Source organism: Tursiops truncatus, chromosome 7 (assembly GCF_011762595.2).
Source record: "Tursiops truncatus isolate mTurTru1 chromosome 7, mTurTru1.mat.Y, whole genome shotgun sequence".
NCBI lineage: Eukaryota > Metazoa > Chordata > Mammalia > Artiodactyla > Delphinidae > Tursiops > Tursiops truncatus.
The window spans coordinates 19,026,684-19,048,356 of record NC_047040.1 but is presented as its reverse complement, the minus strand read 5'-3'; the positions used below and the strand labels follow the sequence as shown (position 1 = coordinate 19,048,356).

The window sequence follows — 21,673 nt, the reverse complement described above, 5'->3', positions numbered from 1 at the left end:
TCTGAGGTGGTCATACAGAGACCTCAGTTCTAGTCCCAGCTCTGCCACTTAATTCATTAGGCGACTGGCAGTTCAGCTAGTCCTCTGTCCCCTTCTCTATAAAATGCAGTCCAGCTCTGACATTCTGTGGCTCCCTGAGTTGAAATTGGCCCTCTAATGGCCACATGTCACCTAGATACAGGTTTAAAATAGTGATTCAGGAGTGGGAGCAGGATTGGAAGAGCATGCCGAGCTCTGGGATTGGAAGAGTTTGACAAGAGAGGTTAAAATAATTTTCTAAGGCTGGTTTGAGAGGAGGTAGGGGTGTCCCAGCAAAATAGGGGTGTCCCAGCACTTGGGCTCTGTTCTCAGGCTTCCCATGTTTCAGGACATCATGGTGAGGCTCCCAGACACAGGCATAAGGGAAGGTAATTCTGTCTTCTTCCAGGGCCAAGGCCCACCCATCCCAGAAGTTCAGAGGAGAGGTGAGGCAGGATGTTGGCAAGGGGGATTAGGCTTCAGCCCGGGTTACCTCAACCTCCCTTAGAGTCTGAGAACCTAAGACATTTAAGAAAGACCTGTTACTTTTCAGTCTTCATACAGCTTTTGTAAACCTCAGATTCCAAACTGTGCATCCCCACCCAGCAAAGCAGAGATGCTTTTCTGTCTTCTTTTCTTCCTTCTTCAATCAGAGGTTTCTTCTGGTCTCACCCAAGCTTACACATTTGGCATCAGCCAGCAAAACCTTTCCCTGACAGTTGGAACTGTCTCAGGGTTCTTGCTCTCCTGAGAGCTGCCTTGAGATATTTCTTCTGCTTAGGCTCAAACTGATTCCCTGCACATTTCTACTCCTTTGGAAAGCCTTCTCTAGGTCCTGCAGTCAGGAAAGCTGTATTCTCAGTGATCTCCACATTATTCCTGAAGACTTAGTCACCCTGGGTGACTTTATAGTCTCTTCCTACTTAAGGGAGATAGGGCACTAATATGCTGTGTGACCTCAGATAAGTCACATCATATTTCTGGACTTCTGCTTTTTCATTTGTAAAACGTAGGGAGTTGAACTGCATGATGTTTCAATGGAGTACTAACTGAATGATTGGTTTAAGGATTCTTTCAGTTTTTTAGATGTTCACCACTGTCAAAATGTTAAACTTATTAATTAAAAACCACAACATTTTTATTCAAGTGTAGATCCTTTGCTTATACAAGAGCATAGAGCTTTATGTTTCATGGGCTTGGCCAGTTTCAGCATGATTTGGTTAAGAGTCGAGTATATTTCTTCTTGAGGCAGAGCTAGAATCAAAGTGGCCACAAATCAAATCTTCTAGTTCTTTTCAAGGCAAGTTTGTTGTTAGCTATTAGGACAACCTAACCAGTCCTAAATTAGACAGCACATATTTAAAGGTAGGAACTCTTTTTTAGTAGGTAGAGAAAACTTGAAAATGCAGTTCTGAGACTATGTAACTTATCTGGTCCATTAAAACTGTGAGAATTACTTTTATGAAAAGGAGTATAAAATATACTTTATCATGTGAAGGTAGAAGTGGCTTATTTAAGTAGGTGCAGCACCAAGCGTTGTAGAAGAGACAAAAGAAATACTCTGGGGCTTCCCTGGTGGCGCAGTGGTTGAGAGTCCGCCTGCCGATGCAGGGGACATGGGTTCGTGCCCCGGTCTGGGAAGATCCCACATGCCGCGGAGCGGCTGGGCCCATGAGCCATGGCTGCTGAGCCTGCGCGTCCGGAGCCTGTGCTCCACAACGCGAGAGGCCACAACAGTGAGAGGCCCGCGTACCGCAAAAAAAAAAAAAAGAGAAAAAAATAAAAAAAATAAAAAAAAAAAAAGAAATACTCTGGCTTAGCCCTTCTGGAGCTGGATGACCTACGTGGAAGCATGGGGAGGGCTTCCAGAGGAGGGAGCTGGGACGATTCCACTTGGAGAAGGGAAGGCTAGGATGCAGAGAGAGTCTAGTTTCTGAAAGGGGACAGGCAGCAAGTTGGTGATTCCTAATAATGGGGAACTGAGACGTGTGGTCAGCATTACCTCGTGGATAGCAGGATATTGGGAAGGAAGGGGTATTTGGCAGAAAGCCCTGGTGTGGCCTTGTCGGAGATGGCTGCGGGAAACAGCATAGGCTCTGGAATCAGATATATTTGGGTTTAAATTCCGAGTCCCCGTGTGACTGAGGCAAGTTTCTTAGCCTCTCTAAGCCTCAGAATCACCAAACTCAAATCAGAAGTAAAAAGAGCTACAAACTATGTAGATGAAGCAGCTGACATACAGTGTGCAGTCAAGAAACACTAGCTCCCTTCTCTTCCTCCGCTGATCTGTTATTCTAAGACCCCGAGATTAACCTAAAGCCTCTTGCTGCTGCTCCTTGCTCCTTTAGGTGACTCTGGCATCAGCTGGTGAAGCAGTGGGTGATGGCATCCCTGCTGCAAGGCCGTGAGTACCCCTGCAGGAGAAGAGGGCTTGGGGAGACAGCCCAGGGACAGGGAGGAGGCTGGACCCCTGTTCAAGAGCTCCTCCTGGGCCCTCCACCCTCCCCGCCAGCTACCCAGTCCCTGCTTCTCCTGGCTCAGGGCTGCCTGTTAATCAAGACCTGCTGCTGATGCAGAAAGGCACGCTGATGCGCAAGGTGAGGTCCAAAAGCTGGAAGAAGCTAAGATACTTCAGACTTCAGGACGATGGCATGACAGTCTGGCATGCCCGGCAGGCCGGAGGCAGGGCCAAGCCCAGCTGTGAGTGATGTGGATAGCTAGGGGCGGGCACATGGGTGGATAGAACCCTGAGGACCCAGCAGCCTGAGAGCAGGGGGAGGGACCAGTGTCCTATGACGTGCCCTTGTGCTGTCCCTTTTGTGTCTGTGTCTGAGCCTGTAAAATGGAAATTATAACAGTACTTGCCTCTTAAGTGTGTTATGAGGATCAAATTGGTTATCGCATGCAAAGACCTTCGAAGAGTCCTGGCACATAATAAAGCTCAGTAAATCATAGATTATATATTATTATACTACTATTATTATTATTATTATTAGAGCTTGATCTCAGGCATCAGAATGTTTGGATTAAAGCCCTGGCTCTCCCAATTTCTAGCTGACTGGCTTTGGACAAGTTACTTAACTTAAACTAATATCAGTTTCCTCATCTATAAAATGGGGATTAAACAGTACCTGTCCAGTATGTTACAGAGGCTTAAGAAGTTAATGTATAAATCACCTAGCATGAGGTCTGAAAGCAGGATGCATTTAATAAATGTTAGTCATTATAATGAATACTTCTAAATATCATAAATGTGTCATAATAATGTGCATCCTATTGGCCAAACACTTTATGATCCCTCTAAAAATTTGATCACAGGACACATCTAAGAGAATCTACTTTAGAGACATAACCAAAGCTCATGATCCACACCAGCTCCAGCTGAAGAAGTGGGGGGAAGGATTTCTCTGGCTCCCTCCCAGACATCTGGAAAGAGGAAGCCCTCAAACCTGGAATGGGAGAATTGAATTTGGGCACATCATGCTTTGGTGTAACTGCTTCTACCCTGCAAGTGTGTTTCCACTTGTCAGCCCCGCCAGTCCTCCTGTGATCACCATGTAAACTGGCCATGGAAGGGACCATCCCTTATTTAAGATGAGGGCACTGAGGGGTTATGTCATTTTGGCCCATGTCACGCCGCCAGCTGGTGGCTGGAAGCCAGGTCTTGCCACTCCCAGAACAGGCCCCTTGCCGTGCTGCCTATGAAAACAGCAATGACTCGTGGCATCCTGAATTCCAAGGGTCTGCATCTCCCTGTACTAAGGCTTTGGGGGTTCCAACCTGTGGAGGCTGGGGTCCCTCCTCCTGTGGCTTCAGAGAAAAGAGGGGAGTACTGGTCCTTGACCCTCAGCTGCTGCAATTTGGCGGACCCTCTTCCTCAGTGCCCGCACTTGCCTCTTCTCCGGCAGTCTCAATATCCGACGTGGACACAGTGCGTGAGGGCCACGAGTCTGAGTTGCTGCGAAACCTGGCAGAGGAGTTCCCCCTGGAGCAGGGCTTCACCATCGTCTTCCATGGCCGCCGCTCCAACTTGGACCTGGTGGCCAACAGTGTCGAGGAGGCCCAGATCTGGATGCAGGGGCTCCAGCTGTTGGTGGACTTTGTCACCAGCATGGACCAACAGGAGCGGCTGGACCAGTATCAGTAGGATAGAGTCAGAGTGGGCTCCACGGGTCACTGAAGGAGCCAGATGCTGCAGGGCTAGGGACCGGTGGGAGGGGGCACAGATCTAGGTAAGCCCGAGGGTCCAGATGGGGTGGGCAAGGACTGCTCAGCCGAAGTGAGGCTGAGATACTGAGGGAGGAATGGAGGCTTGCGATGGCACAGGCATAGCCAGGCAGAGTTTGGGCAGGAATCAGGGCCCCCAGGATTGGGGGAAGGGACAGTGAGAGGCAAAGGACCAAACTAGGTGCTGATCCTGAGAGCTGAACAGAAGATCCCAGTGACATTAACTACAATAGGGATGGGAAGCAACTCCTTAGAGGGCTTAGTGGGGTCAACTCACTTCAACTTTCCTAGATTGTATTCACCTTCTATGCCAGTTCATTCATTCATTCACCATCTATTAAGCAGAATGTATGAGGCACTATGCCAGGCTTTAGGAATACAAAGATTAATGAGAATCAGATACTGTTTTTGTCGGTAGAGAAAATAGAATTATATAAATAATTTAAGTACCTTAGCAGTGTTATGGTACTCTAGATGATATGTGGGTGTCCAAAGGAAGGAGAAATATTTATTTCTAGCTGAGATGGTTCTGAGAAAGCTTCAGGGAGGAAGTAGCATTTGAGCTGAGCCTTGAAAATGAGTAGAATTTGAACATGAAGAGAGGAGGAGGGAAAGGTACTCCTGCCTGAGGGAACAGCATGAGTAAAGGCCCAGAGGTGGGAAACTGAAGAGCAAGAGAGAGAGTGGGACATCAGCGAGCAGGGGAGTTGCTGAGTCTGGCTGAGGTACGGGGAGGTCAGTGATGTGTTGAGAAGATGAGGTTGGGGCCAGATCATGGGGGTGAAGGAGATCTTAACTTCTATGTTAAGGAATTTGGGCTTCTTTCTGCAGGCAACAGGGAGGTCCCCGCAGGCACCTGAGCCATGCGGGGACAAGGTAGATCGGTGCTCTGGGGAGATTATTCCAGAAACTAATGTGGAAAATGAATTGGCATTGGGGAGAGACTGGCGACAAAGGCAGGGGCGCAGATGTCAATGGATGAACGTGCACACACATCTGCACACACAAACACACACTCAGTGCTTTTGCCTTGACTCAGACCTGGATGGCTGAGTGATTGGTTCCAGCACGGAGACAAAAACCAGGATGGTCGGATGAGTTTCGGAGAAGTCCAGCGGTTACTGCACCTGATGAATGTGGAAATGGACCAAGACCATGCCTTCCAGCTTTTCCAGGTGAGTCTTCTGGGGAAGGAATAGCAGAAGCTAGCCAAGGCCACATTCTCACTTGGCCGGAAGGCCTCTGACCCTCTCAAGGAACACTCATCTAGTTGAATCTCTCCTATGCACCCTAGCACTATGCCAGGCTCAATGGGAAGTGTGGGCAGGACATGGTTCTTAACCTTCAGTCTTGTTGGAAAGATGACTCATAAAGTTATGAAAGGTAAATAACAACATGTTATTACATCAGACCTCAGGGATCTCTCTGCCCTTGGCCAGAATTTCACAAGTGCCTAGTACAGTGGAAAACTCCAACTGGTAGGTGAGTAAATAGGAGGAGGGATCTTCTGATCTTTTAGGGACATGTTGGGGTATTTAACTCTTTCTTGTTGAAAATTATCTCCAGTAGCAAATGGTATGGCTGAAATTTTGCTTCTTACTTACTGAAGTGGCTTCTTCTATGAACACTGAATGTCAGGAATTCTGTGGAAGCACGTTTGGCTCCACCAGTAATATTGCCCTTACAGGGCAAGTCAAAGCCAAAAAATCTGCTGTTAATAGGGTCTGTCCACTCTCCTCTAAACCCTCTTTTGCAGAGAGCAGATGCATCCCAGTCTGGGACTCTGGAGGGAGAAGAATTTGTAGAGTTTTATAAGTCATTGACTCAGCGTCCTGAGGTGCAGGAACTGTTTGAAAAGTTTTCATCTGATGGGCAGAAGCTGACACTGCTGGAATTTGTGGATTTTCTCCAAGAGGAGCAGAAAGAAGGAGAACGGGCTTCTGACCTTGCTCTAGAACTCATCGACTGCTATGAGCCTTCAGATAGCGGTAAGAGGACAAGGGTGGAGAGGCACCAGACGTGGGGGCTGGATAGGGGACTGTGGTTAGAAAGGTGCAGAGACAAGCAGCCTTCTGCTTAACTAAGGGAAGGCTGAGTCCATCCCTATCCAGGCCCCCTGCCCAATCAGCTTCATCTCATTCAACCACTCTTTCGGAAGGAGAGAGCCATTTCCTGCCCACATAAGACAGGAGTCTCCTCTGTAGTGCTGGATTTCTCAGGAGGAAGAACATTCCATAAGTCCCCTTTCCTCCACCATGCTCATGTTTCTCATCCTTCACTTTCAGGAAGTTCTTCCTGATATCAACATTTGTCCTCAGTGGAAACGGAAAATCCTTGGTCCTCTTGCTATTTTTTAAAAAAATAATTTATTTATTTATTGGCTGCGTTGGGTCTTCGTTGCTGTGCACGGACTTTCTCTAGTTGTGGTGAGTAGGGGCTACTCTTTGTTGTGGTGCGCAGGCTTCTCATTGCGGTGGCTTCTCTTGCTGCGGAGCACAGGCTCTAGGCGCGCGGGCTTCAGTAGTTGTAGCACGCGGGCTCAGTCGTTGTGGCTCGTCGGCTGTAGAGTGCGGGCTCAGTAGTTGTGGCGCGCGCACAGGCTTAGCTGCTCCGCGGCATGTGGGATCTTCCTGGACCAGGGCTCGAACCCATGTCCCCTGCATTGGCAGGCGGATTCTTAACCACTGCACCATCAGGGTAGCCCGGTCCTCTTGCTTTTGGCCTCTTCTCTAGTGCATGTGATTCCTTTTCCTCCAGCTCCCTTCATGGTTCCTGTTGGCTGTCTCTTTAAATGCTGGCTCTCTATCCTTTCCTGGGCTTTCTCCAAATTCTCCAAGTGGTTCTTGAGTCCTAAGCCCCTGAGCAGGGAAACTAGTCAGTCCCTGGCTGAGGGGGATGATGAGGTGGCCAATCATTTAGCTCTTTACAAGCACAGCTAAAATATGCCCTGTCTGCCCTCAGACCTTTCTCTTTGCCCCTTTACTAGACACCGTCCTACCCTCCATTCCCTGCAGAAAGTGAAGAATTTACATTACTAATATTAAGTGACTTACAAGGCATTTTACATCTCTTACTTCTTCTAGTCCTCACTATATCCTTGTAAATCAAACCCAATAATCTTTATTGGGCCTTTGCTAAGTATCCCATAATGTGCTAATATCTCTACATGTTTTTCCCTTCAAATCCTTCCAACAACCTGAGGAAGTGGGATCTATTATTGTCAGTTGTACAAAAGAGGAAAACTGAGGTTAAGAAAAGTTAAATGACTTGCTCAGAGTCAACAGCTAATGAAAGGAGGAACTGGGATTCAAACCCAGGTCATCTGACTCTTACCTGGTGCCTCTCTTGAGAACAAGGATTAGAGATGGGAGGAATGTAAGCTGGACAGGTGACCCAGGTTTCCTAGGTCTCAACTCCCACTCCCTTTCATTCATTCATTCACTCACTACTTCAGCAAATGCTTACTGAGTACTTGTAACGTGCCAGGACCTATGGTAGGCACCAGAGATACAGTAGTAGGTCAGACAAGTACAGTGCCCTCATGAAACGCAGAGTCAAACAGAAAGCGTTGGAATCGCTGATTCCAGATTCATGTGGGTGCTCAGAGAAGGAAGGGGCTGTAAAGCAATCATTTCAGGAAACTAAATAGAAGAGGAAGTTGGTGGGCTAAGAAATAGGATCCTCTATTTTCGGTTCAGGATCCGGTATACATCATTACATTTATTCTACCTCCCACCACTTTTGGTGTTCCTTCCCCTTGCACTTGACTATCAGATACTACACTCTGGCTGCAGAGTGTGGTATCAGTCAGGAGACGGGGGCTCAAGTCCCCACTATGCTTCTTAGTAACTGAGTAACTCTGGGCAAGAGTCACTTAACCTATTGGAGACTCAGTTTTCTCATTTGTAAAATAATTGGTGATCAAATGAAATAATGTACATGGGGACTTCCCTGGTGGTGTAGTGGCTGGGAATCCGCCTGCCAATGCGGGGGACGAGGGTTCGACCCCTGGTCTGGGAGGATCCCACATGCCGCAGAGCAGCTAGGCCAGTGCGGCACAACTACTGAGCCTGTGCTCTAGAGCCCGTGCTCTGTAGCAAGAGAGGCTACCGCAATGAGAGGCCTGCACACCGCAGCGAGGAGCAGCCCCAGCTCGCCGCAACTGGAGAAAGCCCATGCGCAGCAACAAAGACCCAACGCAGCCAAAAATAAATAAATTTATAAAAAAAAATAATGTACATGAAAACTACCTAGTAACTATGGACTTACCCTAGCGATTTGAGTTATTACAGCCAAGAATGAAACTTTGTGCCCAACTTCTTGCCGTTTTCCACCATCCTCAGGCCTTGTCAAACCTGGAGTGAGGAAGCTGGGCATGAGAGTCAAGCTGTTCTGTCTCCCCTGCAACGTTACCCTCAGTGAGACTGTACAATCCAGTGGTATAGAGCGTGGCTCTGACATCTGGCTGCCTGGGTTCAAATCCCAGCTCCTTCACTTATTAGTTATTAGTTATGTGACCCTGGGATAAGTTACCTAACCTCTCAGGGCAGATCATGTTACATCCACCTGCTCGTGTTGGTGAGAGCATTAAGAGAGATGCTGCATGTAACGTCCTTGGCACAGAGCAAGTGCTCAAGAACTGTTAGCCATCATTGTTGTTATTATATGAAGCCTGTGCTGAGGGGGTGAGGGCTCTGGAAGGAGCAACAGGGCCCTGCCCTCAGAGTGTAGTCCAAGGGGATGTTGGACAAACACTCCTCAAAGCACCGTATGGGAACTGACGATAGGAAGAAACCCTCAGGCCATAGCTGGCAGCAGCTACACAGCCCAGGGAATAAAACACAGGTACCTTGGTCTTGTCACTAACAAGTCTTTGACTTTGATCCTCTCTGAGCCTCAGTTTCCCCATTTATGAAATTAGCCCTTTGGACTGAATACTTCGCTGTCCATTATGGTAACCATGAGCTCCATGTGACTATTTAATTTGCAGTTGGCCCTCTGTATCCACAGATTCCACATTTGTGGATACGGAGGGTCGACTGCACCATGCCATTTTATGTAAGGCGCTTGAGCATCCACGGATTTTGGTATCTGCTGTGGGGAAGGGGGAGGTCTTGCAGCCAATCCCCTGTGCATACTGAGGGATGACTGTAACTAAAATCAAAATTTTAACTCAGTTCCTCAGTCGCACAGCTACATTTCAAATACTCGGTAGCTTTATGTATTTAGAGGCTATCGTATCGGGCCATGCAGAATAGAACATTTCCGTCATCGTAGAAAGTTCTATTGGACAGCACTGGACTAGAATGATCTTAATGATTCCCCTTGTAGATTTAATGTTCTCTGAGGGTGGGGGTGATTGAAATGACAGACACTGGATGGGGCAAGTTTGGGATCTGGAGGCTGGGAGTGGACACCATTGGAAAGGCCAGGCCCTGGAGAGGGCTGGGGTGGAGAACCGCCTGTAGGTGTGCTGGGTGCTGTCACCAGAACTTCTCACTCTAGCTACTCCACACCCTAGGCAAACTGCGGCATGTGCTGAGCATGGATGGCTTCCTCAGCTACCTCTACTCAAAGGACGGAGACATCTTCAATCCGACCTGCCTCCCCATCTACCAGGATATGACTCAGCCCCTGAACCAGTACTACATCAGCAGTTCCCACAACACCTACCTAGTGGGAGACCAGCTTTGTGGCCAGAGCAGCGTGGAGGGATACATACGGTGCAGTGGGGCCGAGGGGTGAAAGGGTCCAGCTCATGAGAAAGGAACATCTGTGGGAAGTTGGGGGTTGCTGTCAGGCAATAACAGGGATTGAAAAGTTGTGGGGGGCTTTGGGGCTGAGGATCCCTGGATACCTGAGAGACATGGAGGAGCTACTGAAGACTGGCAGGAGAGTGGTATGGAAACCCTGTGGGTAAATGGAGCTTCTCTCTCTCTCACAGGCTATGAAACTCTCTTGGAACTCAGAGGTCCTGACAGATTTATTGTGAACAAATAAATAAACTAAATGTTAAATGGGAGGCAGTAGAGAAGAGGAGTTAAAAACATAGGTTCTGGAGTCAGACGATTTGAGATCAAATACTAGCTCCCTCACTTGGGACTATAGGGCTAAATATTTAACCTCTCTATGCCTCAGTTTCCCTATCTGAGAAACAGAGATGATTACAATGCCTATTCTGTCTGGGTTGTTGTGAAGATGAAATGAGGTAATCCATGTGTCAATAGCTAATAAATGGTATCTGCTTTTAATCGTGGATTAGAGCAAATAGTCAAGATATCCTTGTAGTGCCAGCAACTGAACTAGTAGCTTCAAGGGATACATGATGAGTGGAACTTCCCCAGGAAGTCTAGTAGAGGAAATAACTGTAAATTTACTGAGAGTTTGAATAACTCGGTGTTGTATAACGATTTACAAGCAGAACACCCAAGGCAGGATGTGATGGCTCGCTAAGGGAGGATTGTGAGTTGGTCTGGGTGGGGGTGGGTGGAGATCAGTGTGAGCTGCAGCCCTGTCCCAGTAGACAGAGAAGGGTCCGTGGAGATGTAGCTTGGTGGAGTCTTGATGGGTAAGTGCCGGTAAGCACTGTTTTCTTCAGGGTGGGGAGAGAGGGTCCCTAGGTGGAAGATCAGACCTTGACCCCTCCTGTCCCTGGGGGGTGGGGTTCTTGCAGGGCCCTGAAGCGAGGATGCCGCTGCGTGGAGGTGGATATATGGGATGGACCTAGCGGGGAACCTATTGTTTACCACGGACACACACTGACCTCTCGCATCCCGTTCAAAGATGTTGTGGCCGCCATTGGACAGTATGCCTTCCAGGTAGGAGCCTCAGGATGGAAATACTGATGAGGCAAGAGGATCTGAAGGAAGAGGCTCTGGGTCTGGGGAGGGTGGAGGGATGCAGGGGAGGTTACGTCAAATGGCATATGTGTAAAAGAGATTTTAACTGTGAAGCATCAGGCAAATATTAAGGGATTATTATGAATAAGTGTTAGATGTGTTACTAGTAGTCATAGAGCTAATTGCTAGAGATTAGCAATTATTACCTCTAACAACTTCTGTCACCCATCTGGGAGAGGGTGGATGAGGAAACAGAGAAAGTGGTGGGTAGAGCTGGGAGACAATAGCAATCTGGAGATGAAAGCCTGAGAGTGTAACATGAACAAATAACTGGGGGAATGTCCTGGCTTTCCCACTCTGAGCCTGAAAACGCAAAGGTCCCAGAGGGACCTGGGTCAGACCTGGCACAGATCTGAGATTTGGGGTCCCAAGAGTGACTTTTAGATGTGGCGTGCCCAGACCCAGGAAGATCTCCTTGAGACCTGGCATGGGGTTGGAGGACCTTGGCAATCAGGGTACTCAGTTGAGTTAGTAACTAGGGGGGCCTGGAGAAGCAAGGAGGTTATAGGCCTCAGAACTCTGGCTCCAGTGTGCCCTCCCCTCCCCATCAGACATCAGACTATCCAGTCATCTTGTCCCTGGAGAACCACTGCAGCTGGGAACAGCAGGAGATCATAGCACGCCATCTGACAGAGATCCTGGGAAATCAGCTACTGAGCACCACCTTGGATGGGCAGCTTCCCACTCAGCTGCCCTCCCCTGAGGTAGGACCATGCTCCCCCAGCCCAGGCTCTGCCATGGCTTCCCTATTGCCCCACCTTGGCTCCTTCTTCCATGCCCATCTTGTTCCCTTCTTCTCACCCTCAGATGGACCATCTTACTCTTTAATATCCTTGGAGAGAACTTCAATTTTTTAAAAATCTGGTTCAGGGAATTCCCTGGTGGCCTAGTGGTTAGGATTCCGGGCTTTCACTGCCATGGCCCGGGTTTAGTCCCTGGATGGGGAACTGAGATCCTACAAGCCGTGTGGCGCAACCAAAAAAAAAAAAAAAATCTAATTTAACATAGAATTCTAGGTAAAGTTCTCTAAATTTAAAGACATTTATTTACTTTATTTTTTTAATGGAAAATCTTTTTTTCTTGATAGTTCATAATTATAGCCTAGCCCCCCCACCATAATCTCAGCCTCTCCCATAACGGCTGCCAAAAGATTTTCTAAATGCTTATATAGACATGTATGTGTATATATGGTCACATTTAAAAAACGTGAATGGGATCATCCTTTCCTCCCCTTTTATAGCTCACATATAATATCAATATCTATCATGAATGTCTTTTCATATATATGTTTTGTTTTTTTTTTTTTTTTTTTTTTTTTTCCGTACGCGGGCCTCTCACTGTTGTGGCCTCTCCCGTTGCGGAGCACAGGCTCTGGACGTGCAGGCTCAGCAGCCACGGTTCACGGGCCTAGCCGCTCCGCGGCATGTGGGATCTTCCCAGACCAGGGCACGAACCCGTGTCCCCTGCATCGGCAGGCGGACTCTCAACCACTGTGCCACCAGGGAAGCCCAGGGTTTATAATTTTTATTGATATATAACAAATTTTTAAATGTTAAAGATAATGGTTTGGAAATTTTTTTTTTTTTGCAGTCTATTTTCCTTTTCTTTTTTGGCCGCGCTGCACGGCTTGCAGGATCTTAGTTCCCAGACCAGGGAATGAACCCCGGCCACGGCAGTGAAAGTGCGGAGTCCTAACCAATGGACCGCCAGGGAACTGCCCTTGCAGTCTACTTTTTCTTTTTGTCATTATAACATCTTCAGAGATTTTTAATCTTTATGTAGTCAAATCTGCCAATTATTTTTATGTCTTGTGAGTTTTCATCGCATGTTTTTATTTATTTATTTATTTATTTATTTACGGGGGGTACGCGGGCCTCTCACTGTTGTGGCCTCTCCCGTTGCGGAGCACAGGCTCCGGACACGCAGGCTCAGCAGCCACGGCTCACGGGCCCAGCCACTCCGCGGCATGTGGGATCTTCCCGGACTGGGGCACGAACCCGTGTCCCCTGCATCGGCAGGCGGACTCTCAACCACTGCGCCACCAAGGAAGCCCCATCTCATGTTTTTAAAGGCTTTACCACCTTAAGGTTATTCAGAAAGATTCTGTATTTTCTTCTAATACTCTTATGTTCTTTATATTTACATGTAAATCTTTAATCTGTGAGGAATCTTCATGTGTCAAATGTGAGGTAGGGGTCTGCATGTATTTTTTTCCTTATGGATAGAGATGTTACAGGTTCGCTTAATAGGAAATCCCTGTTGTATGTATCAAGAAGCCTTCCTGTGGGAACTTCTGACCACTCACTCACTTCCTGTGCCTTTGAGAGCAGTGGGACCTGCATGATCCCCAGGAGGGTTCCAGACGAGATAGGTAGACAGGCCCCCTCATTTTTGTCCCCTAGGAGCTTCGGAGGAAGATCCTTGTGAAGGGAAAAAAGTTAAAAACGCTTGAGGAGGATCTTGAGGAAGAGGAGGAGGAGCCAGAGTCTGAACTGGAGGAGGCTGAGCTGCAGCTGGAGGCCCAGATGGAGTCTGAGCCCCAGGAGTTGAGCCCTCGCAGTAAGGACAAAAAGAAGGTAGGCCAGGAGAGTGGTCTTTCTGCTCTGGCATTTGATCTGGGGGTACCACTAGCTGAGAGCCCGCATGTGAAGAGACTGGAGCCAGGCAGGGTGGAGGGCCAAGGAGCAAAATGCTCCTTGCTTCCAATGAAAGAGGCAATGAATGCGTACATAGCATCACTATATAGATTGCCATATATAGGTACATTGCAGTGGCTTTCCAACTTCTTTGGGCCGTGAAATCTTTTTTTTTTAATGAAATCTTATATGGAAGCTCAGTATACAAAATAGATAAATGCAGAGCCCTCCTGGTTGAAGCACCCCTTTGGCTCTCTCCTGGGTCTCCCAGGTGACTTCTGAGACATCTTTGTGCTACTTCCCAGTCTCCTTGAAGGCTAGTTCGAAAACCACTGACGGGTACATGCGTGCATGCGTGCGTGTGTGTGTTATATTGGGTAAGTAGGGCTTACTAGAGTGACTGCTGTGACCTCAACTAAAGTCGGCTTAGTTAGAGAAAGCTTCTTGGAAAAGGTGAGTCTGAAGAGGGATCAGAAATAGCCAGAGGAGGAGCAGGAAGAGGTGGGGAAGGGGCACCACTGGTGGGACCACCGAGATCCTGCTCTGAAGTCCGCATTTCTCTCTTCTGTGCATTTGCTTGGCTCAGATGACTTCTAGCTTATCCTGTTTTCTCTGGAGCTGTGTTGTCTAACCTGCTGCCATGCCCAGGGATGGAAATGGGAATTCAGGAGAAAAATCTATAGATATTACTCTGGGACTCTCACATCCTTCCAGGTGTGATTTCCATGACCATCTGCATACCTTGACGTATCTGTCTGGGCTCATGTGCATTTTTTTTTTTTTTTTTTTGTGCTACGCGGGCCTCTCACTGTTGTGACCTCTCCCGTTGCGGAGCACAGGCTACGGACGCGCAGGCTCAGCGGCCATGGCTCACGGGCCCAGCCGCTCCGCGGCATGTGGGATCTTCCCAGACTGGGCCACAAACCCGCGTCCCCTGCATCGGCAGGCGGACTCTCAACCACTACGCCACCAGGGAAGCCCTCGTGTGCATTTTGATAAAAAATTATTTATTTGTTTTAAAAGATGAGAGGTAGGGAGTATGACATCTGTTTAATAATAATAATAATAAATTAAAAACCTGTTACTTACAAAGTAATCCTTCAAGCCCAGAGGCTGAAACTGATCCCATCAGTATACATAGACTGCCTTTATTGCCATTCCCATCCTCAGGTTGTGATGTGCCCACTGTTGTGTCCGCCTATGTGTTGTAAGATTATGTCCCAGGCTCCTATTTCCAAGCCTGGGTTGCTTCTCATTCCAAAGCAGGTGAGGCAGGAGGGAGAATACAGTGGGGAGGCAGTGGGCAGAGCCTTATGTTGGGTGGAGAAGTTCAGATCTTGGCCATTGGCTTCTTCCCTCTCAGATTGCTAATGGTTCAATTCCATCTTCCTCTCTACTTTCTCCTTTTCCAGAAATCCAAGCCCATCTTATGTCCATCCCTCTCTGCCCTGGTTGTCTACTTGAAGGCTGTCACATTCTACAGCTTCACTCATTCGAGGGAGCACTACCGCTTCTATGAAACATCATCTTTCTCTGAAGCCAAGGCCAAGAGCCTCATCAAGGAGGCTGGTCAGGACCAAAAGGGAGGGACACGGAAGGAACTGGGATGGGTTAGAGTCAGGTCTGATGGGCAGGCAGATGAGTCCCAAGGGATGAGGGAGCTAAGGAGGGATGGTGGAGCCAAGGAACTCCTCAGACCAGGTACGGGGATGGGAGTATTAACAGTGGGCTCAAGGCTCTAGGAGTAAGACAGGTGTGGGAGATGGTCTGCATGGAAGAGAGATAGGCATAGCCTTAGGAGATGCTGCAAAGAATGAATTGGGTGGGCAGGGTCCTTGAGACCAGGGAAGTGGGAGGATCCACCCCACCCACTACCATCTCCCTACCCACACCCTCTTTGCAGGCAATGAGTTTGTGCTGCACAATACCTGGCAGTTAAGCCGTGTATATCCCAGTGGCCTGAGGACAGATTCATCCAACTACAACCCCCAGGAGTTCTGGAATGCAGGCTGCCAGATGGGTGAGGGGGCAGTAGGGACAGGGAAGAGCGAGTGGAAGAGCTACGGGTGGGAAGTAAGTCCCTGGGTGGCAACGGGGCCAGGGAGTGCTCCGAGAGGAGGGCTAGGCTGAGAAAGATGCTCTCCATCGTGTTCCCTGCAGCCCTTTTACACCCAATGTCTGTCTAGCTCCATGAAAGATGGGCTGGATGGCCCCCACGGTGAATCTTTCCTTTTCTCCCCGGGCCCTCAGTGGCTCTGAATATGCAGACTGCGGGGCTTGAGATGGACCTGTGTGATGGGCTCTTCCGTCAGAATGCTGGCTCCGGCTACGTGCTGAAGCCAGACTTCCTGCGTGACGCCCAGAGTTCCTTCCACCCTGAGAGGCCCATCAGTCCGTTCAAAGCCCAGACCCTCCTAATCCAGGTATAATGGAAAGAGAAACCATTGGGAAGAAACTGGGATCACTGGGATAGAAGCCAGGGAGGGTGGTGGGTGGAAGGGGTGAGGGGTGGGTGGCTAGGACTGACAGGAGTGTAATGGGGGAAAAGTTCCTCATGAGGCAGCATGGACTTTGGAGCCAGTTGCCTAGGTTCAAACCCATTTACTAGTTGTGTAACGTTAGGCAAACTCCTTAACCTTAGTCTACTCACCTGCAAAATTGGGGTAACAATACTGCCTACCTCTCAGGGCTGTTGTGATTAGTTAATCTGAAGTGCTTACAACAGTGCCTAGGGCATAGTAAGCGCTATAGAAGGGCTGCTGTCATAAAATACCTACTTTCAAACCTTGCTAAATTTCTACTGGGATGCATTTTAAATAGCAGGTGAGGTACTAGAATATATTACCCATGAGAATTATCTTTGCAAACCCCAAAGCTATAGTGCAAGGTCCTGTGTCTCCCCCGCAAGGGTGTGAGAGCTGGACGGGGGCTGGGCTGAGCAGGAACTAGTGAGGTTCCAGAGCTCTGGTTGCAGGTAATCAGTGGGCAGCAACTCCCCAAAGTGGACAAGACCAAAGAGGAGTCCATTGTGGATCCACTGGTAAGAGTGGAGATCTTTGGCGTCCGCCAAGACACAACCCGGCAAGAGACCATCTACGTGGAGAACAATGGTGAGACTGGGCAGTGCTGGGGGCAAGTGGGCGGAGCATGGCTGTTGTTTTCCTACCATCCAGCCCTCCATTAAGCACAGTCCATCACCCCTCCCGCCACCTTCATGGGAGGCAGTGTGGAACCGGACAAAGAATAAGGACTTGGACATCTTGGGTCTGAAGCCAGGCCTCTCACTTACAAGCTCCAGTGACTAAGCAAACTGCTTACCCACTCAATCTCCTCACTTGTAAAATGCTATGAAAATTAAGCGAGAGAACATGGGGAAAGCAACCCAACATGGTCAACAATGTCTGTTCCTTCATTTCTTCCCTCACTTACCCTCCCCCACTCAGGTTTTAATCCATACTGGGGGCAGACACTGTGCTTCCGGGTCCTGGTACCTGAACTGGCCCTGCTGCGTTTTGTGGTAAAAGACTATGACTGGAAATCCCGAAACGATTTCATTGGTCAGTACACCCTGCCTTGGAACTGCATGCAACAAGGTGAGCCAGTCCTCCCACCCCTGGCCCGCACCCCAGCTCTGGGCTGCCTTCCTAATACCGTCCCCCGCCCCCCTTTCCAGGTTACCGCCATATACACTTGCTCTCCAAGGATGGCATCAGCCTCCACCCAGCCTCCATCTTCGTGCACATCTGCACCCGGGAAGGGCTAGAGGGGGTTGAATCTTAAGGTGGGCACTTCACGGGAAGAGTGGGTACATCGGCTTTAGACGGTAAGAAAAGCCTGGAAGGATGCTCCAGAAAGCAAACAGAGGTGGTGAAAACCAAGCTTTGGACTGTGCATTCCTAGGCACAAAATTACTTCATCCTTCCTGACAAGCAAATCTAGGACCTGATTTTTCACTTTCTTTCTTTTCCCTTTCTTCGTTTTCACCAGCCTTTGGTATCATTCCTGTCCTTACCCTATGCACACTCTACACTGGAATTCCTTCCTTCCTTCCTCTTGCTATAGGTTCAATACCATACCCAGATCTAGGACTACACTTTCACACCAACTCTGGCTCAAAGGCAGATTGCAACTAGAAATCCAGAGAAGGGCTTGGGGCAGACAAACCCTCAGAGGCACTATCTCCTCCACCTCTAACTTCCTCAAAGTCCAGAGCCAAGGGAAGGACAAATCAAGCCCCAAGGCTCCCCAGGCAAAGGCTGGGGAAGGAGATCTGACCCCAAGACTGTATTACGACTGTCAAGAGAACACTACACAGCCCTCAGAGTCTCCACTGGACTGCTGCTCCCTAGCCCCTCTGGTATAAATAGAGCTTCTCTCTCAATTTGGCTTGAGTACAGTCTCTCACTGTTGGGCAAGAAGGGGAGATATGAGGGTTGGGGGACATTTGGGATAGGGAAAAGGTGGAAAAATAGGGTTTCCAGGGCCCCCCCTGCACTTACTGCAAGTATGGCTTCTAAGGGACACGGCAAAACGAGGAGACAAAGAGTTATGTGATCCCAGCCCTCCTAAAGAGTATGCCTGGAATAGTCCGGGTTTATGTCTGGTGTCTCAGCATAATTATTAATAGTACCCTCTTCAATTTTCCCAGTGTGTCCCAGTTTAGATGATTAATTATACAGTCACTGTGAGGCACTGACAGAATCCTGGGTTAGAGATTTACCTTCCCAGTTGTCTGTCTTTCACCCTATCCTTGTGCTTTAACTCTAGTGCAGCAGCTGAGCCAGTCAGGATGGTGCCGAATTAAAGCTGCTTCCACGAGGAGGCTTAGTGGGTGGCAATCCTCCCTCTACAGGTAGACAAAGGGACTCAGAAATAGGGAGCAGGGCAAGGGCTGATTCAGGCTTGAGAACAGAGAGAAGGCAGGCCTGGGCGTTTCAGAATCAATCACTCAGTGAAGATGGAAGGAGACAAAGGAGAGACAGAGGCCTGAGAGGGGACAGGGCAGACTGAGATGACAGCCTGGCAGTGTTAGGTCAGGGACTTGGACGAGTCTATATAAGCTACTAATCATTTAACCATGCTTTATAGAGCAGTGGGCACAACAGCACATGCAGTTAGATACAACTGTTCTGAGGATGCTGAAAGAAAATAGGACTTGACGTAGTAAGAAGGAAAGAGAAGATGAAATGGGTAAACCACGATCTTATAGCCAGGGACTCTGGTGGAGTGATGGTGAAGAGATTAGGAACTCACGGGTTAAAAACACAATGTGCCTCAACAGAAGTCAATCTGTGGTCCAGGTCTTTCTTTTATATCAACTTCCAAGTACTACAGCCAGAGTCCCAGGAGGGTTCCAGCCTCTCTGACACCCTGAAGCCAAGCCTTTCCTCTGGCCCTGAGCTCCTCAGGCTAGCTCTGGGTCCAGTCTGCACACCTGGGCCCACACCCTCTTCTTGTCGGGAGGTGGGGGAGGCCCTCAGCCCTCAGGGCCAGTGGGGGGAGCAGCAGGAGCAGGGGGGCCGGGATCCTCCAACTGCACGTCATGTAGGTGCACCGTGGGCGTGGTGGGGTCCTTGCCCACGCCTTGGTTTGGGTCAGCCTGGTCAGGGTGGTGCCTGCGCACATGCTTGACCACCTGAAATTTCTGCTTGGCCTTGTAGCTGCAGAGACGGCAGAAGAAAGGGTGGCGGTCAGTGTGGGTGAGGGCGTGATGGCGCAGGCCAGCGGCCCAGCGGAAAGCACGGTGGCACACGTTGCACACGTAGGGCTTGGCCTCGCTGTGCTTGCGGAGGTGGGTGCGCAGCAGGAAGCGTGTCTTGAAGGCCTTGCCGCACTGCTCACACATGAAGGCCCGTGCTTCCCGGTGCCGCGTCTCCTGGTGCACGCGCAGTGCGTCGGCCCTGTTCGTGCAGTACTCACACTCGGGACACTGGTATGGCTTCAGTCCTGTAGGACAGGGCAAGGACAGGGAACACACCACCACTGAAGGAGGTGGAACAAGGATCAGTGGACCAGAGGAGTCACTGTGATCCTGGGACATAAGGAACACAAGCAGCAACCTAAGGACCATGTCTTTGGAATGTTCCAATCCTGTCTGACATTGGTGTGTCCTATTCCCAACATAGCCCCTTGTATACAGTGGGTGCTCGATGGATGCCGGTAACTAACTGGACCCCTAAGTAGCCAACTGACAGCAATAAATACTCAAATATGACAGGGTTTCTACATGGGGAACTCCAACCCCTTTTTGGTCATGGAGTACTCATGGAATTGGGAATCCATTGAAATGGATCCCTTGTTCAACACAAGAAGTAAAAGAAAATGCTTAAGAGGGAAGCGGGAGAGGCAAAAGAAGGGGTAGAGGCAGAGGGCCTTGAAATGCATCTGGTTAATTCCTTTACTTGGGGGGGGGCATATGCAACAATCACAGGCACACCATCATTAACCCTTCTCTGAGAACCTGTGGTTCATGGACTTTACCCAGGAGAAAAAAAAAGGACAAGTTAAAACAGGTGAGGGGGGCTTCCCTGGTGGCGCAGTGGTTGAGAATCTCCCTGCTAATGCAGGGGACAGGGGTTCGAGCCCTGGTCTGGGTGGATCCCACATGCCGCAGAGCAACTAGGCCCGTGAGCCACAACTACTGAGCCTGCACATCTGGAACCTGTGCTCCCCAACAAGAGAGGCCGCGATAGTAAGAGGCCCGCGCACCGCAATGAAGAGTGGCCCCCGCTTGCCACAACTACAGAAAGCCCTTGCACAGAAATGAAGACCCAACACAGCAAAAATAAATTAATTAATTAATAAACTCCTACCCCCAACATCTTCTTAAAAAAAAAAAAAGCCCACAGTCATCTTGATAATACTGTATGGGGCCTCTGATTCTTTCATTCTTTAAAAAAAACAAAACAAAACAAAACAAAACAAAAACAGGTGAGAGACTTCCCTGGTGGCGCAGTGGTTAAAAATCCCCCTGCCAATGCAGGGGACACAGGTTCAAGCCCTGGTCCGGGAAGATCCCACATGCCGTGGAGCAACTAAGCCCATGTGCCACAACTACTGAGCCTGCGCTCTGGAGCCCATAAGCCACAACTTCTGAGCCCACGCCTAGAGCCCATGCTCCGCAAGACGAGAAGCCACCACAATGAGAAGCCCTCGCACCGCAACGAAGAGTAGTCGCTGCTCGCTGCAACTAGAGAAAGCCTGTGCGCAGCAATAAAGACCCAACTCAGCCAAAATAAATAAATAAATAAATAAACAAACAAATAACAGCTGAACCCTCTACTTTCTCCTCCTCACTCATGATAGTTCCATCCTGTCTCTGTAGGGACCAGGCAGACCCGCTCAGTCACTCATGTTTGAGTTGGAGGTCCTCAACCGGAGGTGGGTGACCTTGTGCCATAATACCCTGGGAAGCTTTCGCAAAGTACACATGTCCAGACTCTCAGGTTCACCTCTCTCCTGATTCTGATAGGCTTTCAGTGGGTTGGGAAGCTATTCTGGCTTTTCAGTCTACCTACTACCCTTGATGTGAAAACAGCTGTGCACCCCAAATCTGAGTAAGGACATACACCACCTCAGGGAGGCTGGGTGTGCTAGGGCACAGGGGAACCCCTCAGGCCTGTCAAAACCATGCAGACTCACCTGTGTGCTTGGTCATGTGGTACTTGAGCTGGTTGACCCACTTGCACTTGTAGCCACAGTCAGGGCACAGATACTTCCGCTCCTCCTTGTGAATCCGCATATGGTACTGGAGGAGGGAAGAGCAAAAAGCACACCCAGAAAATGTGTACCCTTTGGTACTCACTGGATGTGGAAATAGAGCAAGCAGGCAGAGAAACTGTTGGCAGATAATCCTGTTCCCTGCACCAATCCTACCCATTCTCCCCCACTGCC

General features: G+C 49.1%; 2 protein-coding genes across 13 annotated transcripts in view; one reads left to right on the top strand and one right to left on the bottom strand.

Moving 5' to 3' along the window:
• Nucleotides 1–17,591, top strand: part of PLCD4 (phospholipase C delta 4) — a 25,917-nt gene extending 8,326 nt beyond the window's left edge. Inside the window, exons 2-16 of the mRNA XM_033859751.2 lie at nucleotides 2,367–2,422; nucleotides 2,560–2,718; nucleotides 3,927–4,155; nucleotides 5,285–5,420; nucleotides 6,002–6,233; nucleotides 9,767–9,968; nucleotides 10,919–11,063; nucleotides 11,696–11,848; nucleotides 13,547–13,720; nucleotides 15,193–15,349; nucleotides 15,684–15,800; nucleotides 16,031–16,203; nucleotides 16,755–16,890; nucleotides 17,224–17,373; nucleotides 17,454–17,591. Coding sequence (XP_033715642.1) covers nucleotides 2,401–2,422; nucleotides 2,560–2,718; nucleotides 3,927–4,155; nucleotides 5,285–5,420; nucleotides 6,002–6,233; nucleotides 9,767–9,968; nucleotides 10,919–11,063; nucleotides 11,696–11,848; nucleotides 13,547–13,720; nucleotides 15,193–15,349; nucleotides 15,684–15,800; nucleotides 16,031–16,203; nucleotides 16,755–16,890; nucleotides 17,224–17,373; nucleotides 17,454–17,560 — 2,292 coding nt within the window. The 5' untranslated portion in view covers nucleotides 2,367–2,400 and the 3' untranslated portion in view covers nucleotides 17,561–17,591. The remainder of the gene's footprint in view (nucleotides 1–2,366; nucleotides 2,423–2,559; nucleotides 2,719–3,926; nucleotides 4,156–5,284; nucleotides 5,421–6,001; nucleotides 6,234–9,766; nucleotides 9,969–10,918; nucleotides 11,064–11,695; nucleotides 11,849–13,546; nucleotides 13,721–15,192; nucleotides 15,350–15,683; nucleotides 15,801–16,030; nucleotides 16,204–16,754; nucleotides 16,891–17,223; nucleotides 17,374–17,453) is intronic.
• ZNF142 (zinc finger protein 142) overlaps nucleotides 14,767–21,673 on the bottom strand; it is a 22,243-nt gene continuing 15,336 nt past the window's right edge. For 11 of the 12 annotated variants that reach the window (XM_073807243.1, XM_073807242.1, XM_073807245.1 and 8 more), the window contains 2 exons: nucleotides 21,422–21,527; nucleotides 14,767–19,762 (listed from right to left, as the gene is read on the bottom strand). In XM_073807243.1, the coding sequence (XP_073663344.1) occupies nucleotides 19,257–19,762; nucleotides 21,422–21,527 (612 nt within the window). In that variant the 3' untranslated portion in view covers nucleotides 14,767–19,256. The remainder of the gene's footprint in view (nucleotides 19,763–21,421; nucleotides 21,528–21,673) is intronic. The other variant, XM_073807248.1, reaches the window with a different exon arrangement.